Here is a 21,347-nt window from a genome sequence, read left to right as displayed (position 1 = left end):
TTCCCAAACAGGACATCCATGTCCCCAGACTTGGCCATCGAGGTGTGGCTATCGCCCCGAGGGCTCCATCCTAAAGCTGCGGGTACGTATCGCGTTCGCGAGGCCTGTGACTGTCCCGTCTGGGGAATTTGCCATAGCTCGATATAATGCTGGGTCCCCCCCCCCTTTCCCTCCCCACCAAGGGACTCATGCCAATCGTCTGACTACCAAATACAAACCGAGTCCCCTGTGACACCTTGAGGTCTTTCCCACTGCTTGTTCTCCTTTGCATCGTCGAAAGCAAAGTAAAGGTCCTCACGAACTTGGCATTGGACACCCACGGATACACGTCAAACACGCTTCGGAGCCGCTTCACATAGGAACCGACCCATATACCCGCAACCACCCACCCGTCGACTCTGCTCGAAGCTCTCGCCGCAAGATCCGGGTTCAAGTTTTCGACAGGACGGCATCGCTAGGCCGCGGCCGCAGTTCTGAGACCAATTCTATGTTTGTCGTCCTACGAGCACGCCCATAATGTCTGACCACGGGGATTCACCGTCACCACGGTCGTCCTCGGGCCCAGCGGGCTCCGTGTCACCACCCCCGGCTCCTGCTACGGCACCAACCTCAACGGCAAGCACCGAGACTGCAGCCTCGCCCAAGAAGCGCATGTCAGGATCGACAGAAGGCAAAGTCACGAAGCGGCGGGCTGCCCGGGCCTGCGTATCGTGTAGAGCCCGCAAGGTACGCTGCGATGTGGTTGAGGGTGCGCCCTGCGGCAATTGCCGCTGGGACGACGTGGAATGTATTGTCCAGGAGAGCCGCAGGCGAAAGTAAGTTTGATCTTCCGGGTCTCCAATTGGTGCTTCCCCGAAACCAGCAACAGCAATTCTCGTTTGCCCACGTTTTGTTTGACTCGGCCGGGGGAAGAGGAAGAATCTACGACATGTTTTCTTGCGTTCCTTCTTCTATTCTTTCTTGTTCTACGTTCTCTCCTTCCGTGTATCAAATTGCGTCATTTTGGGATGCAAAAAGGGCACAACACACAACGAGAAGCAAGAACATGCCTGGCTGACCACAGGCGCCCCTGCCCGTTTCGCTCTTTCCAGAAAGAATCTCCCATACAACTGCGGCCCGGCAGCAGTGGGGGCGCGTGCTGGAACTGCCGAGGCACTTCGCACGAAGAGCATTGGCGCCGCTCCCCCGGTCATCACGGCCAATCTCACGAAGCCAGCATTTGCTCCGAATGGGTCCTTCTCTCTCCCCCTAAATGGGGTCGACGGTGGACAGGCGTCCGGCGGTCTGCTGTGTAAGTTGTTCAGGTCTTGGAGCTTCCCTAGTTTCCGCCGCAATCCTGCGGTGTCACATCCCTTCCCCGCCCCCTGTTTCTCCGCGTGACCCACCAGAACCCAAGAATCACATGTCAGAGGAGAGCTGTGGCACAAGACAAGCAGGAGGAAGGACAGACGACGAGAACAAAGATGGCCGAAAAAATAATTCATTGGCTTGTGATTCGAAACATCTTGCGCTGACATCTGACATCTGATAGACCAACAGACCCCTGGCGGGTTCGGCACTCCGGGGTCCGCGGCGGCATCGGCGGCCCTGACGGGGTTTCCTCCGGTGGCCTCGGGAATTGCGGCCTCTCCAGCGCTGCTGCACCCTCTCCTCAGGACTGCCTTCGAGCAGGCCAGCGAATGGCCAGCCTTCATCAAGCCCATCCCGGACCGCGTGCTTGCGGAGGACCGGCAGTATCTGGCTCAGAAGCAGGTCTTCTCGCTGCCGTCCCTTCCTCTGCAAAACGCCCTAATTGCGGCTTTCATCGAGTATGTGTATCCGTACATGCCGCTCCTAGAGCTCCATGATTTTCTCAGGGTGGTCAACGACCGGTCCGGCGCCTCGGGCAAGATCAGCCTGTTCTTGTACCATGCTGTCATGTTCTCCGCAACGGCTTTTGTGGACGAGACTCTGCTGAAAGATGCCGGCTACGCGAGCCGGAGGGACGCAAGGAGGGCCTTTTTCTCCAGGACAAGGGTAAGTGGTAGCATGATAGCCGGGAGAGACACTAAACGGAGTCGGCGGTGTTGACAAGACGTTAGCTCCTCTACGACTTCGACTACGAGACGGATCGCCTGATCTTGGTCCAGGGCTTGCTGCTCATGACGTACTGGTACGAGACGCCGGATGACCAGAAGGACACCTGGCACTGGATGGGCGTGGCCATTTCGCTGGCCCACACCATCGGCCTCCACCGCGACCCGGCCAAGACGCCCATGATCCCGCGGAAGCAGAAGCTGTGGAAGCGCGTTTGGTGGTCCTGCCTCATGCGGGACCGCCTGGTCGCGCTCGGCATGCGCCGTCCGACCCGGATCAAGAGCGAAGATTTCGACGTGCCCCCGTTGAACGAGGACGATTTCGATATCGAGCCCCTTCCGGCGGAGAACACCTTGCTTGGGCCTGAGTGCGCCCTGATCCGCGACGTCGGGATGCAACGCGAGCTCGCCGTTATGTGCATCGAGAAGGCCAAGCTGTGCATGCTCATCGGCGACATGCTCAGGGTGCAATACTCGGTCCTCAGTCGCAGCGGCGTGCGGCCCGAGCACACCATCAACAGCACCCACATGTTGCTCCCTAACAAGAATCCCGAGAACATGCAAGAAGTCGAAAAGGTCGACCAGAACCTGCGGGACTGGTTCGCCGGCCTGCCTGAGCCTTGCCGGTACCGCCCGCTCGATTCCGTCACCATCACCGATGCCAACAAGGCCATCGCCGTGCAGCGCAACCTCCTCCACATGATCTACCACACCACCGTCTCGGCCCTGCACCGCCCGCTCTTCCTCCCGGCCTCGCCCACCGAAGGGCCCAGGACCCCGGTCGAAGTGCAGGAAACGGCCCGGAAGCGCGTGCGCGAGGCGGCCGAGCACATCACTCGCATGGCCGCCGAGATGCGCCAGCACAGCCTCGAACGGTTCCTGCCGACCACCGGCGTGACCGTCATCCTGCCGGCCATGATTGTGCACATGCTCGACACCAAGAGCCTCGACCCGGACACCCGCGCCAATGCCGTGCGGGGCCTGAAGGAGTGTCTCGTGGTCATGACCAACCTGCGGAACATCTATGCAGCGGCAGATTTCGCGACCGGATTCCTGGATGCGTTGCTGCGGAAGGGTATGCTGGGTCAGGCCCCCCAGCCTCAACCGCCGCAGCCGACACCGCCGGTGGTGGCCATGCCGGGAGCGCGGCCGGGCAAGATGCTCAACCGCGTCCTGGCGCCGGCGCTGAATCTCGTCCCCGAGCGCCCGTCGACGCCGCCCCCGGAGAACGTGTTTCTCAATCTGAGGACGGCCAGCAACAACAATAATGCTAATAACAATAACGGCACCACCGCCAGCAGCCTCTTCCCCCCCCAGAGCCATCACGGCCCCATCGCCACGACACAAGCCTTTATGCCTAACGCATCGGATGACACCGGCGACCTGTCCGCCCTCCCTGCCGCCGTCGGCGCGACCACGCCGCCGCATACCGACAGCGAAGATGTAGACATGGACGTGGACGTGTCCATGGCGGATGAGGTCCTGGGCAACGGCGGCAGTAGTAGCAGCAACGGCGGCACCGGGCTCGACTTTACCGCCGGCACTCCTGCTGGTCTGGGAGGTACGAGTGGCGACAGCATCGCGCCCGGCCTGTTGGCTGGCGCGGGCGCCGGTGCGGGGGCAGGCGCGGGGGGCAACAACTTTGATTTTGACCAGTGGCTGCAGTTCCCTGCCGAGGGCGGGCTCAGCACCTCGGACGACTCATTCATGGGAGGCATGTTTTCGGCCGGGCCCGGGGATCACCCTCATCAGGCCGGGTTGGAGATGGGCGGTGGCGAGGGTGCCATCGAGCAGTGGATGAGCTTGCCCCAGGGGATTAGCCACTAACGAGTCGGTTATTATCCTGCACGATGAAGGGTTTGGTCTGATCAAGGCTTCTTTCATAGCCTTGTCTTCCTCTGCTTTCTTCTGCCCTGGGCTTCTTTTCTTTGGGTTTCGCTGGCTAGCGAAGTTTCATGATCCATGATATGAGCCAGGCGGGTTGGGTTATGGGAGAGAACGGCGTCTTAAGGTTTTTTTTTTTTTTTTTTTTTCATCCGTCGCCCTTCGACGAATGAATTGCCAAGATTCTTGGTGTGGTTATGGACCGGGTTGGAATTGGAAGGCAAAAAGCTCGAATAGGTATATCCAATGTTTTAGAGCGGCTAATGATGATTAAATATGTCAACTAAACAAGCTACACTGCGTTCATATTGATTGGGTTGAATACTGAGTACCACCATGGCTGTTTCCACTGGTACGACGGGTAAGGTAATGAGGAAGGGAAGGCAATGTGAAAGAGCGTCCAGGGAAAGAAAGGGCCTTGAAAATCAGGGAAAGAACAACTGGGTTACGCGCGACCAACTCTTGAGCGCGAAATTCCTTGGAGATGAGGTAGTTACCAATCGCCTGCTACAGCTAACTACCTAGCTAAGGTAGGTTGTATACCTTAGACAAACACTACATAGTGAATTTACCCCGGAATATGCACATAGAGTCGCAGCCTAGAATGAGCGAGTCGCCCGACTCTCTCACTTGTATTCTAATCCTGGCTCCCTCGTTGCAGCCGATCGTCGTGTGCTCCTCCTCGCCCGTGGCGAGATCGGTTGCCCGGCCAGCCGTGTGAGACCTGATAACTAGCTCCGGAACACGAAAAGCAAGTGGATTCTGGTGCATTCTGCTTAGTTATCGTGGAGTTTACCCTCGTCATTTGCTCGGTTGGCGGAGCATCGTAATTTGAGGTTCGACATGGGCCAATATGGCCCGTGAGGCCCTTGTTCTCTCTTCCACCATGACGCGCCTTAGCGCGTTTTGACGGCCCCAAGTATTTGCTATCACCCGGCCACCCAAATTTCGCAGCGCAGTTGTTAGGGTGCCCCATGCTGCTTCGCCTCTTTGGGATAGCAAGCGGCTGGCCAATATGCCAAAACAGTTCTAGCTCAGCGCCGAGACTGCTTTCCGAAATTCAAATCTCCCCACAGGTCGATCCGGGCGACGCCAGATCCCCGTCAGATCCCCGTCCAACGCCCGCGTTCCTTTAATGAGGCTTTCGCTCCTCGTTTCGACCCCGTCTCGCCTTCCTTTTTGTGCCTCTCTTTTTTGAACAAACAACAACATAACCGATTTTGCCTTGCCGTGTCGCACGGCGTGACTCTCGTTTATCTCTTTTTCGACTCCATATCCGACCGACTCGGCCACCGCGAATTGCTGCGGTTCCGTCGTTTCCCGTCGCTCTCTCTACGAGTACCGTGCTGCATCAACTATTGCTGCTGCACTTGCTTTACATACGTCGCACTTATTTGCAACGCTCGTTTGACGTTTCGCGGTGCCCGACCTTCCGGCACCTGCTCGCCTCATTCTTTCTTGATCCCGTCAGCTGCACCTACCCGCAAGCTCGGACACCACCGCCCTACGTTCCAGCTTGCCGCCCGTAGTTGTGTCATCTCGCCAGCGAATCAATCATCTGCGGGCCAAGCGTGGGGAAGCAACCAGTGAACGCTTCAAAGGCCGCCGCGCAGCGAATCACAGCAGGCTCCCAGCCTCGCCCAACGGCCGTCATCGTCTTTTTTTCCTTTACCGACTATGGGAACCTCCGTGAAGCTGCTCTCTACTGTTTCGTCAGGCTCATAGGGAAAACAAGGCCATTATGTTGGGCGGTGCCCGTCCCCTCGACCAACTGATCACCAACGACACCAGCTTGCACAACCACCTACAACAGCCATGAACGACTCGCCGTCCGCCCGGACTCCCGGGCTCTCTGCTCCCTCCCGGGGCCGCCGGCTCCGGTCAACGTCCGAATCATCACCCACCCGCCAACGGAACACCGACGACCTTCTTTCAAACCTTACCCCGCGGACCGTGGTCGACGCCTTCCGGAACCCCTCGGGAAGCCTGAAGGCCTGCATAGAGGCAGCGACCCCAGCCGAGCAGGCCTTCGCGCTGAGGGTCGCAATGGCCTCGAACACCATCCACGAATGGCTAACCGAGCTCTCCTCCTGGCCATGGCCGGCTGGCGGGGGCTCTGCGGGCTTTGAGATGCCCGCAGACAAGAGGAAAGCGATTCCGGGGCTCGGCAAATCCCAGGCCTCGGATCAAGAATACAACGGAAGCCTCCCGGCGGCCGACGTTGCGAGATACGAAAAACGAATTGACGAGATCGCACAGGGGCTGGAGGAGCTCAATATCGAAGAGATCAAGAGCCAGGTCCTAAACAACCACATCATGCCTTTGTCACGCCCGGGAACCCCCGTCATTGACTCGGGCCGCTCCGCGATGTCGCTCTCCAGCATTACAAGGCTCGACGATTTGACCGCCCTGGTCACCGTCACCACACTCCAAGCCCTGCCGGAGCTTTCCCGGCTTACCAGGTTGATGAATGCTTGGAGCCTTCGGCTCCTGGTGCTGCGAAAGATACCCGTCTTCCTGGCCTCAGTGTCAGACGCTGAGGCGGCGCTGCAGTCTGGCTGGAATGCGCTCGGCCCTGACGGGCGTATTGAGAGCGGAAGCACGGGTGCGCCATCTGCGGTGTCGCCTCTGGATGATTTGGAGGTGATGAAGTCCGTTATTGGACAGAAAGTTGCCAAGGCCGGTCGCGACCTGGATGCCATGCTAGACATCCTGGAAGGACAGCCCGATACGCTGCCAGAGGACTGGATCGACCGAGTGGATACGCTGGAGCATGGCTACGGCGAATGGACTGTGGCCTGCGACAGGAAGATGAAGCACACCGATCTGATTAGCTCGATAGTGCAGGCCGCTCCGGCGACGGGCGCCTGCGTACAGCCTCAGCATTCAGTTGCCGCCAACAGATCCCTTGCGTCAGACTCCCTGGAACGGGAACAGACACAGGTACCAGAGGGAGAGCGGCCCGACGGTGCACAGAAACCGGACTCGAGACCTGACGTCTCCCCGCCGGTCATCAAGATTCACTCAACCACCGCAGACCAGACGCAGACGCCGGAGGACGACTACCCGGATACCGACAGTGAACTTGTGCAGAGCGCATCTGACGGCTCGAGTGGTGCGGGGCCCCACACTGTGCTCGCGTCGAAGCCGTCGAAGGCCCATCACAACCATGAAGCAAGACCCGAGGACGCCCCTGGGTCTTCGTTCAGCTCCGATTCTGAGCTGTCGGACATCTCAGGGCACGGTGCGCCCCAACCAGCCCAGCGCGGTAGACGCGCTAGCGGTGTCTCGGAATCTTCGACGGTTTTAAACGAAGCGCCCAGCATGTTCATGGATTCCTTTTCCAGTGACCTGCTCGACCAAGGAGTTTCGGACTCCTTTGATCATGGGCGCGTGGACCGGGGGGAGGGTCCCAATCGGTCACTATTGTCGACCAGATCACGGTCGGTAAGCTTCAATGACCATCCCACGGTCACAGAGCTGCCGAGCTTCCCCAGCCCTCCAGGCACTCCGACGACATCAACAACCCTGGATGATGACGATGCAACGGAACCAGGCACACCGTCCGAAAGGCAGATGCCAGGCGTGGACGACCAACTTCAACAACAAATCAGCGAGATTCTGGAATCAGTGCCGGCTAAGATCCGGCTGACCGCAGAGCCTCCCGCCGTCAATCTCAACCCACCGGACTTTAAGATGCCAACGGCGCGCAAGAGCTCCAGGTCGGACGCAATCCCGCGCAGCCAGTCCAACGGGTCCATGCGCTCCGTCTACTCCCGCTCGGCGACGCCCTCGTTCACTCTGGCGCCTGCCAGAAACTCGCGTCCTCGTCACCAGCGCGACAACAGAGAAATCAAGGTCTATCACCTCTCCCGTTCCAACGGCGAGGCGCCCATCAAACTCTTCATCCGCTGCGTGGGCGAACACGGAGAGCGCGTCATGGTCCGCGTGGGTGGCGGCTGGGCCGATCTTGGGGAGTACCTCAAGGAATATGCAAGCCACCACCTCCGGCGCTCCGCTGGCGCCGCCGCCGACGGTAAGGTCGAGGTCAAGGACATCCCGCGCACCGGCTCGGTGCGCCCCCCTGACGCTACCCCGCCCAGCCGCCCGGCCTCGGCTATGGACGCGCACTCGCCCGTCTCGCCGCTGAAAGTGCGCAAGACCAGACGCTCGCCGACAGCTAATTCCGACGAGCAAAACCGCCAGCAGCTACCGGCGGCAACCCGGCCCAAGACACCCCTCGCAAACCTGGGCAGGCTGGATGCGACCCCGCCCTCGGATGCGTCCTCGTCGATGCGCTCGCGCTCCAGCTCACGCATCAGCTGGGAAGAGGACGACGGTACGGTCGCACTGGGCATGGCGGGGCCCCGCGCCAAGCAGATCGAAATGAGCGAGGAAAGCAGAGCGTGGGTGGAGAGCATCAAGGAGAAGGTGCGCATCGCGAGTATCGAGCGAAAGCCGCCGCCGCCGCCGCCGCCGCCGCCTTCTTCTTCTTTCTCGTCTGTGCCGTCCATAGCCGGTGCCGAGGGAGGGGCAGCGGCAGGCGGTGTCAAGGGCTTGGAGGCGAGCTTGATGGACCGTGGAGACGTGAGTGGTAGGGCTATGTTTGGGGAGTTGGGGAAGGTGGGGAGTACAAAGAGGCTGTTTAGACGGGTTTGATTGTGGTTCTTCTTGGGGTCTCATATGTTTTTTCTCTCTTCTCTTTTATTCATTTCTCGTCCTCTTTTGTGCGGAGTATTGGCCTCGGCTACCTGTGGCACATGGGTTTGGGTCAGGTCGGCATCATCAATTCTGGCCCGGGGAAACGGGACCGGCGCGGCATTTAGGATGGCAAGGCATGGCAGGGGTACTATCCGGTGTGGCATGTCGGGCTATGGCGCTGTATTAAAGGTACATACAATTCCCTTTGTATCACGAGGCAATGGGCTTGTGAGAGTATGGTTTTGATACCCCTTGGGAACGGGGACTCTTGAGGTAAATAGAAGAAGTCCCTGCGGACTGGTTTCTCCGTTAAATGAGCTCTTCTTGTACGATGCCCATATCTCGGACCAGCGGGTATTTATTGGCTTATCCGCCGTTTCTTCCATCGGTTCTTGGGAGAGGTCACTTCGAGCCCAACGCTCTCGACTGGGTGTTACTTAATGGAGGCCGGAGTTTGCGAAGCCTGGGTAGGAGGCAACTAGCTGATTACAGAAGGAAATGGAGGAGATGCTGAGATGACTTGTGCTTCCCTCCCCCGCCCCCCCCCCTTTTTTTTTTCTTCTTTAACGAACGGCCTTTTACTTCTCTCCCTCCTTCTCGCCATAATGGCCGCACTGCTTGTGCTCCGACTATTGCTGTCCCTGGGCGTTCAGGTTGGCTGCCAACTTGACGTCCATTTCGGCGTACAGGCTCAGGGTGCGCTCGAGTTCCGCATCGGCGAAGCCGTCGAACGACGAGATCTCCTGGGCGCAGCCGCTCAGGTTCTGGAAGTACCAGCCGTGAGCGGACGTGTCTAAGCCCGCGGTCCCGCCGTTGCAGTCGGTGTTGGAGTAACCGGCGCAGTATCTGATTTCGTCGATCGACACGACGTCCTTGTCGTCCGGGTCGATCCAGTACTCGGGGCTCGTGTGCCTGTAGTTGAGCCACAAGGGGGGCAGCCGCGGGACGGGGTCGTCGGCGTGCGTGACGCGATACTCGGCCCCCGGCTGCTTGGTGACGAAGTCGGCGAACGCCTCGTTGCCGACGCGCGGGGAGCCGTACGTGTACAGGTCCGCCTGGAAGCCGGCGCGGCGGACGTGCGCGGCCGTGACGGTGGCGACGGCGCCGCCCAGCGAATGGCCCGTCACGGCGATCCGGTAGTTCGGGTGGGCGGCCGCGGCCGCGGCCAGGCCGTTCAGTACCTCGTCGGCCACCTCTTCCCAGGCTCTGTCGAAACCCGAATGTACGAGGCAGTCGTTGGTGAGGTTGCACGGACGCTGTATGATGTCGAAGCTGCCGAGGTCATTTGTCAGAAGATGGCGGATGGGGACGAGGCATGGAGGAGGCGGGATGGAGGGGGTTGTGCTCGGGCCCGTTTCTTACTCGGTAATCCAGTTCTGGATCGAGCTGGAGCCCCTGAAGGAGACGACAATCCTCTCGTCAACAGGGTCCAGGCCTATGAAGCCCCAGATATCCGTCTCGGGACCGCTGTCGTGGTATGGTATTAGACAATGGTACGGTACGGCGGGGCACAAAAAGGGGGCGCCGGGAGAAGAACATACATGAACGAGGCGACAACGGTGGCGTTGTGGGACGCGAACCTGGAGCACAGGGTCGGATTGCAGATGACGGGCTGGTTCGGGGCCTGGTTTCCGTTGCAGGCGGCGGCTGCGGCCCATTGGACGTACAGCTCGAGCTCGTTCAGCTGCTCCTCGGTGATGGCAGCTTGATTCTTGTCAGTCAGGCGCTCTCTCTCTCTCTCTCACACAACCGTCCTCTCCGGGGCACGGCATACCTTGTCTTCTCCACAAGCCTGGTGCTCCGAGGGCGACCGAAGCCAGCGGGAGGAAGGTGAGCAGGCTCTTCATGGTGGATCGCTCAGAATGTGGAAAAAGGCTCGATATCACGGCCAGAGTGCTGAGAAAAGTGGTGCTCAGAGATGACGGTGACGACGGCGACGACTCCTCTCTGCTTTATCTTCTCTCTCTCCGTCTCCCTCAGAACGAAGGCACAAGGGGGTACTGGACTTCGTGGACCACGCCTACACACGATCCGAGGCCAGTGACTAACCGTACGGCGCGGCGGTACCGGCATCTTATACTACTACGCCAGCCTGCGCCGTGGGGCTATGAGCGGGCACCGGGGCGCTTAGGAGGCTGGCGCCGTCGGCGCCGTCTCCGGAGCGATCGTCACGGGGAACGAGAGAGCGATCACAAAACCCTGATGCGACGTGTGACGAGCTCGCCAATGCGGATGGCTCGCCCACGTTGTAGAAGGCGGTGTGGGGGTGGGGGGGGGAGGGAGGGGTGTTTGCTTGATTTGTCCCACGAGTCCATCAAATGTTGTTTCCCTTTTCTTTCCTCTCCCCTTCCCTCTCCCCCTCCCCCCCCCCCACCGGGCTGGCACCGTTTCGAGAAAAAGTAAAGGGAAGAAGAAAAAAAGGAAGGCAGGCAGGCAGGCAGGCAGGCAGGTCGTTGGCGGCGCGGGATGACCCATGTTTCAATACCGCAGCTGGTCACGGACGTATCTAAAGTCAGTGTATGCATGTCCTGTGTGTACAAGTAGGTCCTGCTGGCGCATGCACCGCGCAATTAACCTGTAGGGTGGTGTAGTGGCCGACATTGCTTGATGGTTCTGCTTGACAGACCCCAATCGGCGACAGTCGTTTTCGTTTTCCACTTCTCACATTCTCTCTGCGACGATGCAAACACTGCACGTTATGCCGAGCCTGATGGCGCCGCCAAATTCGGCGGAGTGAACGGTTCCGTTGCCATCTCCCAAGCCGCACTGCCTGCAGGTCACGATCGAGGAACGAGAGCCGAGTTTTGGGCTTGGTGCCCGCGTTGGGTTACTTGGTGGGGTCCGCAGTACCGGGCTTCCCGAAAAGAAAGACGCGGGGTGCAGATCTGATAGCGTGGTGTAACGTAATCTGTACCAAATATGGTATCCGCTTCACATGTTAGTACCTGATGCAGGACCCTCTAAGGTAGCTCCTGTTACGTACCTCAGACTCGCGTCTTTTTATCAGTGTAACAGACCACAGCACTTTTGCAGTGCACTACACAGGGCCCGAGTTACCTCGTAGAACTGCAAGGGTGGTGGGGCGCTACCACGGTACACTAGTGTACGGATTACTGTAGGGTGCAACGGGCAACTTTCAGCCCTGACCATGGAAGCGGCCTTCCTTTTTCGAGAACGCGCGGGCTGGCGCATCCGCCGAGGCTGCTGTGGGACATGGGTTGGCGGCGAATCAAAGAACAGACCTCTCGGGGAAATTCTATTAGGGCAAGACTTGCGCCTTCCGTACTGCGCAGGTATGTTCGCATTCTCATGGTCTCGACTTTTTGCTTTTTTATTACTTTTTTTTGTGTAGACGAGCTTGCCGTCGCAAATCGAACAGACGGTACAGACAGACGAACTCGACTTAATAGTGACTGACTAACTGACAGAAAGACTGACAGACTGACAGATTGATTAACTGACGGACTAGCATACAGACAAACGTCTATTTACACAGACACAGCTCGACAGGCAAATGATACTTCCTACAGAAACCAACTGTCCCTGGACCTGACCAGGTGACCTCAAAAAAACCTGCTTTTAGTGTATGCGACAGTGCATTCGCCCACGACCGCTTTTGGCAATTGCCTTTCGCCCCGTTCACATGGAGCTCTTGGCTTACCACTCGCCATTCCACACCAGAGTGCTCCGTACGGAGTAGAGGGAAAGACGCAGCGCATGCGGAATACTCCACCATCTCGAGAGCTGCAACATGCGCCACATTCAATCGCTGGCCGAGCGGGCATGTACGCACCCTCGACGCGGTAGGCACGCTTTACATACGCTCCAGGACGGATCTTGTGTGATGCCCTGCAATGAGCATAGCACATGCCGTCGATTGCATAACAGCCCGGCTTCAAAATCAGAAATTCAAATGTTGCGGTGTACGGAGTATTGCAGGATGGACACACCCCGGCCCGACTCCGACCTCCGCAAATCGAAGGCCAAGGGAGGGGGAATGAAACCCTTCGGCCATCTGTTATCCCAAAGACTACGGGAGTAGTTATACCGAACCAACACTACAAGCGCGGTCCCCTCCCGCCGATCCGCCGACTGCCATGTGCTTGGGTTAGCCTCTGCAAATCCCGGAGCCGAATGTAACGGTCCGCCCATTGGCGGGACGCCTGACCTAGTAGGGCGCTCCGGTCTCGACCTTGGTCAAGGGGGGAGCAGGTCGTGAGAAGGGCCGAGTGAGATCGTCCCTTTAAGACGCTTCGAATGACTGGTCTTGTCGTCTTTGTCCTCCTGTTGGCGTGCGCCTGGTCTCTCAACCACAGCCGACCGGAATAGTTCAAGTCGACGGGCCTGCTTGCCTGCCTCCCTGTACTTCCTGTTTGACTTGGGAGCGCGAAGGTCTAGACGGCGCGGTCGAGATGGTTTACCGCGCGAGCGCCCTTTGGCTCTCGCTGGTTCTCAGCCTCTCTGCTCCCGCAACGCTCGCCCGTACCATTGGGCCGAGAGACAAGGTCCCAGAAGGATTCTATGCGGCTCCCTACTACCCCACGCCGCACGGCGGGTGGCTTGATTCGTGGAAGGATGCGTATGCAAAGGCCAACGCCTTGGTGTCTCGGATGACTTTGGCTGAGAAGACCAACATCACGTCTGGCGTCGGTATCTTCATGGGTATGTAGTAGAGACTCCCTGAACAAGGCGGCCCTCACCTCTCTCTTTATGTTCTTATCTCCAGCATCTCATGTCGCTAAACTGTTCTCTCCTCACAGGGTCGGTCCAAGACCACGTTTCTCTTCCACGCCTTCATTTTGCTGACTAGGAGGCATGCAGGCCATGTGTGGGAAACACGGGAAGCGCCGACCGCCTGAGCTTCCCCCAGCTCTGCCTTCAAGACTCAGCGCTCGGGGTGGCATCCGCCGACAACGTCACCGCTTTCCCACCCGGCATCACCACCGGCGCGACGTGGGATAAGGCCCTGATGTACGCCCGCGGAGTTGCTATTGGCAGGGAGTTCCGCGGCAAGGGGGCCAACATCCATCTCGGTCCCTCGGTTGGCCCCATTGGACGGAAGCCACTCGGCGGCCGGAACTGGGAAGGGTTCGGCGCCGACCCGGTGCTGCAGGCCAAGGCGGCCGCCTTGCACATCAAGGGCGTCCAGGAGCAGGGTGTTATCGCGACCATCAAGCATCTGATCGGGAACGAGCAGGAGATGTTCCGCATGTACAACCCGTTCCAGCCCGGATACAGCGCCAACATTGGTGAGAAGGACGGATTCCTCGGAGCGCCACCAGCTCCGGCGTGCTCCCGTACAGCGCTGTGCTGACCAAAAGTCGCTAGACGACCGGACGCTCCATGAGTTGTACATGTGGCCGTTCGCCGAGGCCGTCCACGCCGGCGTCGGCGCGGTCATGACCGCCTACAATGCCGTGAACGGGTCCGCCTCGTCGCAGAATAGCTACCTGATCAACGGCCTCCTCAAGGACGAGCTCGGCTTCCAGGGCATGGTCATGTCAGACTGGCTCAGTCACATCTCGGGCGTCGGCTCGGCTCTGGCCGGTCTCGACCTCAACATGCCGGGCGACACCAACGTCCCGCTCTTCGGCTTCAGCCTGTGGCAGTACGAGCTGACCAGGTCCGTCCTGAACGGCTCCGTGCCCCTAGATAGGCTGAATGACATGGCTACCCGGGTGGTGGCGGCCTGGTATAAGATGAGCCAGGACAAGGATTTCCCGCGGCCCAACTTCTCGTCCAACACGCGGGACCGGGACGGGCTCCTGTACCCGGCCGCCATCTTCTCTCCCATCGGCCAGGTCAACTGGTTCGTCAACGTCCAGGAGGACCACTACAAGATCGCCCGCCAGGTCGCCCAGGATGCCATTACGCTCCTCAAGAACGACGGCAACCTCCTGCCGCTGACGGGCTCGGGCAAGATCACCGTCTTCGGGACCGGCGCGCAGGTCAACCCCGCGGGGCCGAACGCCTGTCTGAACAGGGCGTGCAACAAGGGCACCCTCGGCATGGGCTGGGGCTCGGGCGTGGCCGATTACCCCTACTTCGACGACCCCATCACGGCCATCAGGAAGAGGGTCCCGGACGTCGAGTTCCACAACAGCGACGAGTTCCCGCTCTTCTTCACGGGCGAGGCGCCGGCCCCCGACGACGTCGCCATCGTCTTCATCAGCTCGGACGCGGGCGAGAACAGCTTCACGGTCGAGAACAACCACGGCGACCGCGACGCGGACAAGCTGGCAGCCTGGCACGGCGGTGACGGGCTGGTCAAGAAGGTGGCCGACAAGTTCCCGAACGTGGTCGTCGTCGCCCACACGGTGGGGCCGCTCATCCTCGAGCCCTGGATCGACCACCCTTCCGTCAAGGCCGTCCTCTTCGCCCACCTCCCGGGCCAGGAGGCGGGCGAGTCGCTGGCCGGCGTCCTCTTCGGCGACGTGTCGCCGAGCGGTCACCTCCCCTACTCCATCACCCGGGCCGAGACCGACTACCCTGACAGCATCGCCAAGCTCAAGGGTTTCGCCCTCGGCCAGGTCCAAGACACGTACTCGGAGGGGCTCTACATCGACTACCGCTGGCTCAACAAGCGCTCCATCAAGCCGCGTTTCGCCTTCGGCCACGGCCTCAGCTACACCACCTTCGCCTTCACCAACGCCACCATTCGCGCCGTCACCGCCCCCCTGGACCCCATCCCGCCGCCGCGGCCCTCCAAGTTGCCGACCTCGTCCTATCCAACCGACCTGCCCGCCGCCTCGGAGGCCTACTACCCGGACGGGTTCAAGCCCATCTGGCGCTATCTCTACTCGTGGCTGCCGAAGTCCGAGGCGGACGCCGCTTGGGCCATCGGCGCCGCCGGCAAGCAGAAGTACGCCTACCCGGACGGGTACTCAACCACGCAGAAGCCCGGGCCGGCGGCGGGCGGGGGCGAGGGCGGCCACCCGGCGCTGTGGGACGTGGCGTGGGAGATCAACGTGACGGTGACCAACGCGGCCGGCAGCGGCGCCAACGTCAGCTCCGCGGCGGAGAAGAAGACGACGGGTGTCGGCGGCCCCGGCGGCCTGCCCCGGTTCTTCCCCGGCCCGGCGCGGGCCTCGGTGCAGGCGTACGTGCAGTACCCGCGGGGCATCCCGTACGACACGCCGCCGGTGCAGCTGCGCGACTTTGAGAAGACGCGCCCCCTGGCGCCCGGCGAGAGCCAGACGGTCACGCTGCGGCTGACGCGCAAGGACGTCAGCGTCTGGGACGTCGAGCTGCAGAACTGGGTCGTCCCCGGGGCGACGCCGGGCGGAGGGAAAGGCCCGGGCAGGTACACCATCTGGATCGGCGAGGCCAGTGATCAGCTCTTCCTGGCCTGTTATACGGATACCGGCAAGTGCGAGCAGGGGCTGGAGCCGCCCGTCTGAGAGGATCCCATCGATGGTCTTTCGTGTCTTTGGGCTCGAAGCGAGTGGCTCACATAATAGTCAAGAATGTAAACACTGTTTGTCAGGGAAAGAGTTGGATGAAGGGAAGAACGCACATGTGTTGTAGTCGGCGGCTGTTAGGGGGTAATATAATAATTAGGTTCACATTTAATAGCAGTAGCTTGGTTAATCATATTAGTAGTTATTCATAATACCTCTTTAAAACCCCCTTTCAACACCCAAAGAGAATGATTTGAGATGAACCACTGGCATGCCTGCCTAATTATGGATCCCGAGAAAGATGAGCCATGGCTCCCCGCATTACTACAACAGAGAACGAAGCAGCCGTAATTGACCCTCCTTAGTCCTGTAGCCGATGCGCGGAGTGCTGTTTGCTGGTTGCATTCTTTGGCACGAAGCCGAACATATAATTAATAACAGCCAAATACGTCGGTTCTGAAGAAGCTAAACACTCTAAGAATCTTGAATTATATATGCCTGTCTGATCATGGCAAAGTCTTGAGTCGCTGGTGCCGACTACTTCCATGGACCTCGACCTTCACCGAGGTCCCAGGTAAGGTACTCGATCCTCAATTCCTCCTACTATATTACTCAATTTTCTACTCATATCGCTCATTTCGAAAGTTTCCCTTCGGCTTTGACACGACCGCTGCTCTGCTATTCACTGCTAATCTGTGCCTCGGGAGGTGCCTGTTGGAAAAAAAAAAAAAAAAAGGCCGTAACACAGTACTTGCAGGCACACGAACAATTAATTATCTCGATTGACTGACACCTCGGTTGCCACAACTTCTTCTCTCTAGTTTACGTGGTTTCATGTCCACCAATCCAGGGATGAAGCCCAAGAAAGTGTCAAGCGCACAAGCTTCTGAGAAACTAGCCACCGCTTTGCATGCTCATCAGCGCATGGACCATTCCTTTGTCTATTTTTACCACTCCTTTTTCTCCTTTGTAGATAGATCAACAAGGCACTCTTTTTGTTCCTTCGTTACCACTACTCTGAATTGCTCTTAGTTCCTTACTTGAGCTCTCTACTACGTTTGACAGTAAGCCTGGTACCCTGACTACTCCTCTGCTAGAAGGTAACAGGTAACACAGCACAGGGTCGTCAAGGAAGATGTGCCAGAATCAGAGACGAGGTGTTTCAGTAATGCAGGCGATGCGTGATGACATTCGTGTGCTACCCATGCTCAACTGACTGATCCTTGAGGGAGGAAAAAGTCTACTACAGTAAGTTCCAATCCGTAGCCCGGGACCCTCAGGTATCTTCCCTCCTATGGTGAACCTGCTGCTCCTTTTCGCCACTGCTTCCTAAGTGCATCGCCTGCTCCTGGTCCTCAGTGTGTGCCGTGGCAGATGGTGAGTGCACCACGAACAACCTCCGGTACAATAATTGTTCTTCTATTTTGCCTGCGACGACCGTAGAGCCCGCATGGTCGCAAGTACAGCTGTAAGTCCCTCATCAGTTATTGAACCGATGATCATAGAAGAGTTCTTGCCGGTGCTGACGTTCGAAACGACAATCGTACTGCTGCCTTTACCAATGGCCTGAAAAAAAATACCAGCATTGATTTGACAATGAGCGAAGAAAGTAGCCTCAATGCTGATTTGCCGAGTCCGTCGATTGTACGCTGCTCGCTAGCGGCAGCCTTCTGCTCTGCCTCAATCTTCTCTATTCCAGACAGTACCCAATCGACCCTGGACTGCTGCTGCTCAACTGCGGCTTAGGTCATCATAAGCATCGCGACCGAGATCGTAATACGGGTGCCCCTAGGCTCAAAGCTCGTCTACGGCTTCGACGCAGGAAACTTTGCAGGGACGATAGATGCGTTATTGGTGGCTCGGGGTAAGGTGAGAGAGCAGACCCGACCTGTAAATGCCATTGAGGAGTGTGGTCAGATGGTGGAGGCTTGAGACGGACGATGCAAAGCTTGTCGGGGCGTACATAAAAAAATGGATATAATCCATCTATCTGCAACTCTGCATCACGGGCGCCTCCCGTAACGGTGACATGCTCACCCATAGGCAGAGGGCGCCGACAATGGAGCATTCGGCGACGAGGGCAGCCCTGCAGTTCTTAACCACCATCTCCGGAAGTCTTCCTCCACCCAAACGGCAAGCCGCCGAATGGCCGCACAGACCTGGTAACATCCGTACACGGTGTGCGTGTCGCCGATACTCATCCCCTCATATATCATGGTCTTTCCATCCCAGCGATGCGCAAAGTCCACTCGCCACATATTGCCGTAGACGCAGATGATGGGGAGGATGGGTAGTTGGTAGCCCGGGTCGTGGCCGAGGCGCTCGACGAACCTAGCAAGCTGTCGGAAGTGGGCGCGCACCCAGTTGGCGAGTTGCACGGAACCCTCAATCGGCTTGGCCTGAAGAGTTTTAGTCTCGATGCTGATAGCCAGCGGGGTCGGTGCGAAGTCGCTGAGGGTGAAGTGAGTGATGTCGATACCCTCGCTTGCGAGGTCCGAGAGGCGCTCGGAGAGCCCGTCGCCTCCTCGTGCAGGCTGGAGGAAGATGCCGTAGTCCGCCTTGTTCTCCCTTAACGCAGGGTCGTCGTCGTGAAATGCCTTGAGCGTGCGGCAGAGCGTGATGTTCCGGAAGTCTACAGCATCTTGGCCCTCGAGAGCTTCCTCTAGGACACGGCAATGTACCAGATCGTTCCACGCGGGCCCGTATTCCATCTTATCCTTGCACTTCCGACTGTTCCGACAAATCCTCCGCATCTGACGATGTACTGCCCTCAGCTCTTCTAGTCCGTCTCTCGCAGTGTAGAACCAGTCGGGGTGCGGCTGGTCGAAAATGCCTGCGTCGGCGCTCATGGATTCCTGTATTTAGGCAAGACGTCAGCCCGAGTCGCGGCGGGTGAAAAGTGAGGAATAGAAATGCCTATATCTCACCCGAAAAATGTCGGGGATCAGAGATTGCCTGCCATCAGCGATCTTCTTCAGATCGAGAGCCAGGCTTTCCAACATAGCAGGGACCGACTTAAGTTCGGTAATGTTGACGCGGGCGATAGGCCAGTGGAGGGTGCGGCGAAGTGCGACCTCTTTCTTACGAGGGCTACTTCTTCCCGATCGCGATGTGCCATTGGTATCGGCGGTCCTGGTGGATTGGACATCGCTTAGGGTCTGATCTCGACCTGGATGCGGACGATCGTCAGTGCTAGCGCGGCAAGACATGAAGGGAACGGGCATGCAGGAGGTTGATAAGTACAAAACTGTAGAGGACGCGTCGTCGTCTTTATCTCATCTAGGTCATAGGTGCGGAAGTCTATGCTAGCCTGGCGCTGTCGCTTGTTTGACTGCCGCGGCGTGGCAACTGGGTCTGCGGTCGGCAACGAGTCGGGTCCGTCAGGCATGATGACGGTCTGGCCGCCGGCCTTGATGATATGGTCGATCCAAGCCTCGACGGTCGCGTTCAGTTCGCAATGCGAGTGCATCTGGGCCAAGAAGATGGTTGTTACCGTCGTGCTGTTCTCCTTTGCTGTCGGGTGAACGAGTGAATGGAGGGGTAAGCTGGTGGGATGTAGCCAATCACAAGTCCGATGAACAAAGCTCTCAATTAGTTACGCTCAATTCTGCTGCTGCCAAAAGCGATCATCGGGACTCCGCTAGCGCTGGAGAAGACTCGGCATCTGTCTACCAGTTGATGCAACAACCACGCCAAGGCATATATATATGCCAGCGTCCCAGGATACGCTTGGAGCAGAGCAAGTGTACCTACTGGACATTGATTGCGACTCGACACGGCGGTAGGTGCGGGCCGGCGGTAGATCTTCGGGATCTGGGCGAGCCCATGCCAAAGCTGGTACAGCGACCCCCCGCTGAAGTGCCTGTCAAACCAGCCGGACCCAGGAAAGAGTAGATAGTGGACCATGATGAGAAACGAGACCATTCGCAGTTGGACTCTTCGACAAAGTTTGTGCATGTCCGGGGTAGAAGTCTGGTCGTCCCGTTTTCCGTGTCACCCGCCTCGCCAAATCAAGGCTCACCTGCAATTGGAGAATGTTGGTGTCTGACTGGGTGACTGGGTGTCACTGATACCCCTGCTCTGGAAGAGACGCTTGCTAACCCCCCTGCGAGACGGAAGCCGGCGACCTCAACGCATGCCAAGCGGTCGAAGAGGTGGCATAGCTCCCGTTCAGAGAAGTTACCGTGTCGTACATGCTCGTATATGACCGCAATGTATTTAACAGGACATAGCAATTTGCCAACCTTTGGACAACGGCCCTCGAGTTCGACGTGACGCTGAAAGCCCGCCTTCCCCGTGGCGTTGGTAGGTAATGAAAAGAAGGCTGCATAGCTCACACGGGCTAGGCCGGCGTAGCGAATAGAGACATGAATAATTCTTGCATGATTGAGAAGTCAAGTCAAGTCTTGAAGCCCCGCTCTATATTTCCGTATAATAAATACACTTTCATCAACCCCCAAGGTATAATACATCACGGTCCTTCCTCCGCAATCACCCCCGCCTGCTTTCCTTTGCCTCCCCATGTTCGCTGGTTCGAACAGGTCTAGGCCTAGCCGATCGTCCCAATCACCCGACCGTCCACTTGTCGTTTGAGCAAGTCCCGATCTCGGTTTTCCATCACATCACCGCTATGACGACCTGCCCGCAAACTTCCCCCCCGTCTCCTTGCACTTCTCACTGCCTCCCTTTATCGGTCTCTAGCCAAACAGGCGAAAAGGGACCCGGGCGCCTCAGCCGTGGCTCAGCTTCTTCCTCCCCTTGGCCATCCTCCGCTTGAGAATGTTGCGCCCGGTGCGCGACCGCTTGCGCGCCAAGAAGCCGTGGCGGCGCTTCTGGATCAGCCGCGAGGCGCCCGACATGGTCGGCCGCGGGCCGCACCGGATCTGGCTTCCGCACCCGGCCAGCGCCGGGTGCGACGTGACCGAAGACTTGGCCACGACGTCCAGGACCTCGCCCGTCGGCGTGCTCGCCAGCATCGTCGCCGCCGCCGCCGTCGTCGAGGGTGTGCTACTGATGTTGGGTGCGCGGAAGATGGGGGAAGGGGTGGCGAGGGTCGGTCGGAGGGATGGGAGGTGCGAGAAGGTGCTAAAATGGCGAGGACAAGGGAGCCGGTGGGTTAGCTGGTTGAGCCATTGGGAGTGGGGGAGACTTGCAGAGGTGGTACCTACCGAGAAGTGGTCGACTTCGGCGGCGGAAGACGACGAGGAAGTAGCTGAGCGGTGACACGCCGCAACGCCCCTTGAAGAAGAAGAGGGGGCTGTAGGCTCACGGGCGGCATCGTGCCGTA

At 58.7% G+C, this 21,347-nt stretch overlaps 6 protein-coding genes across 6 annotated transcripts; 3 read left to right on the top strand and 3 right to left on the bottom strand.

Annotated features, from left to right (window-relative positions):
• Window positions 1-516: 516 nt before the first annotated feature.
• P884DRAFT_196109 (fungal-specific transcription factor domain-containing protein) lies at window positions 517-3,902 on the top strand (the record flags this gene model as incomplete). The annotated part of the gene is made up of 4 exons (XM_069437953.1): window positions 517-815; window positions 1,092-1,291; window positions 1,532-2,016; window positions 2,082-3,902. The coding sequence occupies 4 exons, from the start codon at window positions 517-519 to the stop codon at window positions 3,900-3,902; spliced, it is 2,805 nt and encodes a 934-aa protein (XP_069299295.1).
• Window positions 3,903-5,774: 1,872 nt separating this feature from the next.
• On the top strand, window positions 5,775-8,618 carry P884DRAFT_196243 (uncharacterized protein; the record flags this gene model as incomplete). The annotated part of the gene is made up of 1 exon (XM_069437966.1): window positions 5,775-8,618. The coding sequence occupies one exon, from the start codon at window positions 5,775-5,777 to the stop codon at window positions 8,616-8,618; it is 2,844 nt and encodes a 947-aa protein (XP_069299294.1).
• A 671-nt stretch (window positions 8,619-9,289) lies between these two features.
• Window positions 9,290-10,905, bottom strand: P884DRAFT_283712 (Alpha/Beta hydrolase protein; the record flags this gene model as incomplete). Its single annotated transcript, XM_069443680.1, has 5 exons — window positions 10,435-10,905; window positions 10,202-10,364; window positions 10,023-10,127; window positions 9,393-9,932; window positions 9,290-9,350 (listed from the first exon to the last, which is right to left on the bottom strand). The coding sequence occupies exons 1-5, from the start codon at window positions 10,505-10,507 to the stop codon at window positions 9,290-9,292; spliced, it is 942 nt and encodes a 313-aa protein (XP_069299293.1). The 5' UTR covers window positions 10,508-10,905.
• A 2,167-nt stretch (window positions 10,906-13,072) lies between these two features.
• Window positions 13,073-16,060, top strand: P884DRAFT_268280 (glycoside hydrolase family 3 protein; the record flags this gene model as incomplete). The annotated part of the gene is made up of 4 exons (XM_069442182.1): window positions 13,073-13,322; window position 13,421; window positions 13,482-13,909; window positions 13,989-16,060. 4 exons carry the CDS (start codon window positions 13,073-13,075, stop codon window positions 16,058-16,060), a joined length of 2,751 nt encoding a protein of 916 aa, XP_069299292.1.
• Window positions 16,061-18,093: 2,033 nt separating this feature from the next.
• P884DRAFT_268279 (uncharacterized protein) lies at window positions 18,094-19,529 on the bottom strand (the record flags this gene model as incomplete). The annotated part of the gene is made up of 3 exons (XM_069442181.1): window positions 18,094-18,915; window positions 18,988-19,229; window positions 19,304-19,529. The coding sequence occupies 3 exons, from the start codon at window positions 19,527-19,529 to the stop codon at window positions 18,094-18,096; spliced, it is 1,290 nt and encodes a 429-aa protein (XP_069299291.1).
• A 1,261-nt stretch (window positions 19,530-20,790) lies between these two features.
• On the bottom strand, window positions 20,791-21,338 carry P884DRAFT_276185 (mitochondrial 54S ribosomal protein bL34m; the record flags this gene model as incomplete). Its single annotated transcript, XM_069442924.1, has 2 exons — window positions 20,791-21,145; window positions 21,229-21,338. 2 exons carry the CDS (start codon window positions 21,336-21,338, stop codon window positions 20,791-20,793), a joined length of 465 nt encoding a protein of 154 aa, XP_069299290.1.
• Between the last annotated feature and the right edge of the window lie 9 nt (window positions 21,339-21,347).

The sequence above is a fragment of the Thermothelomyces heterothallicus genome (assembly GCF_042370625.1).
Source record: "Thermothelomyces heterothallicus CBS 202.75 unplaced genomic scaffold P884_scaffold_6, whole genome shotgun sequence".
Taxonomy (NCBI): domain Eukaryota; kingdom Fungi; phylum Ascomycota; class Sordariomycetes; order Sordariales; family Chaetomiaceae; genus Thermothelomyces; species Thermothelomyces heterothallicus.
Note: the sequence above shows the minus strand (reverse complement) of the source record. Positions and strands in the feature narration are given on the sequence as shown.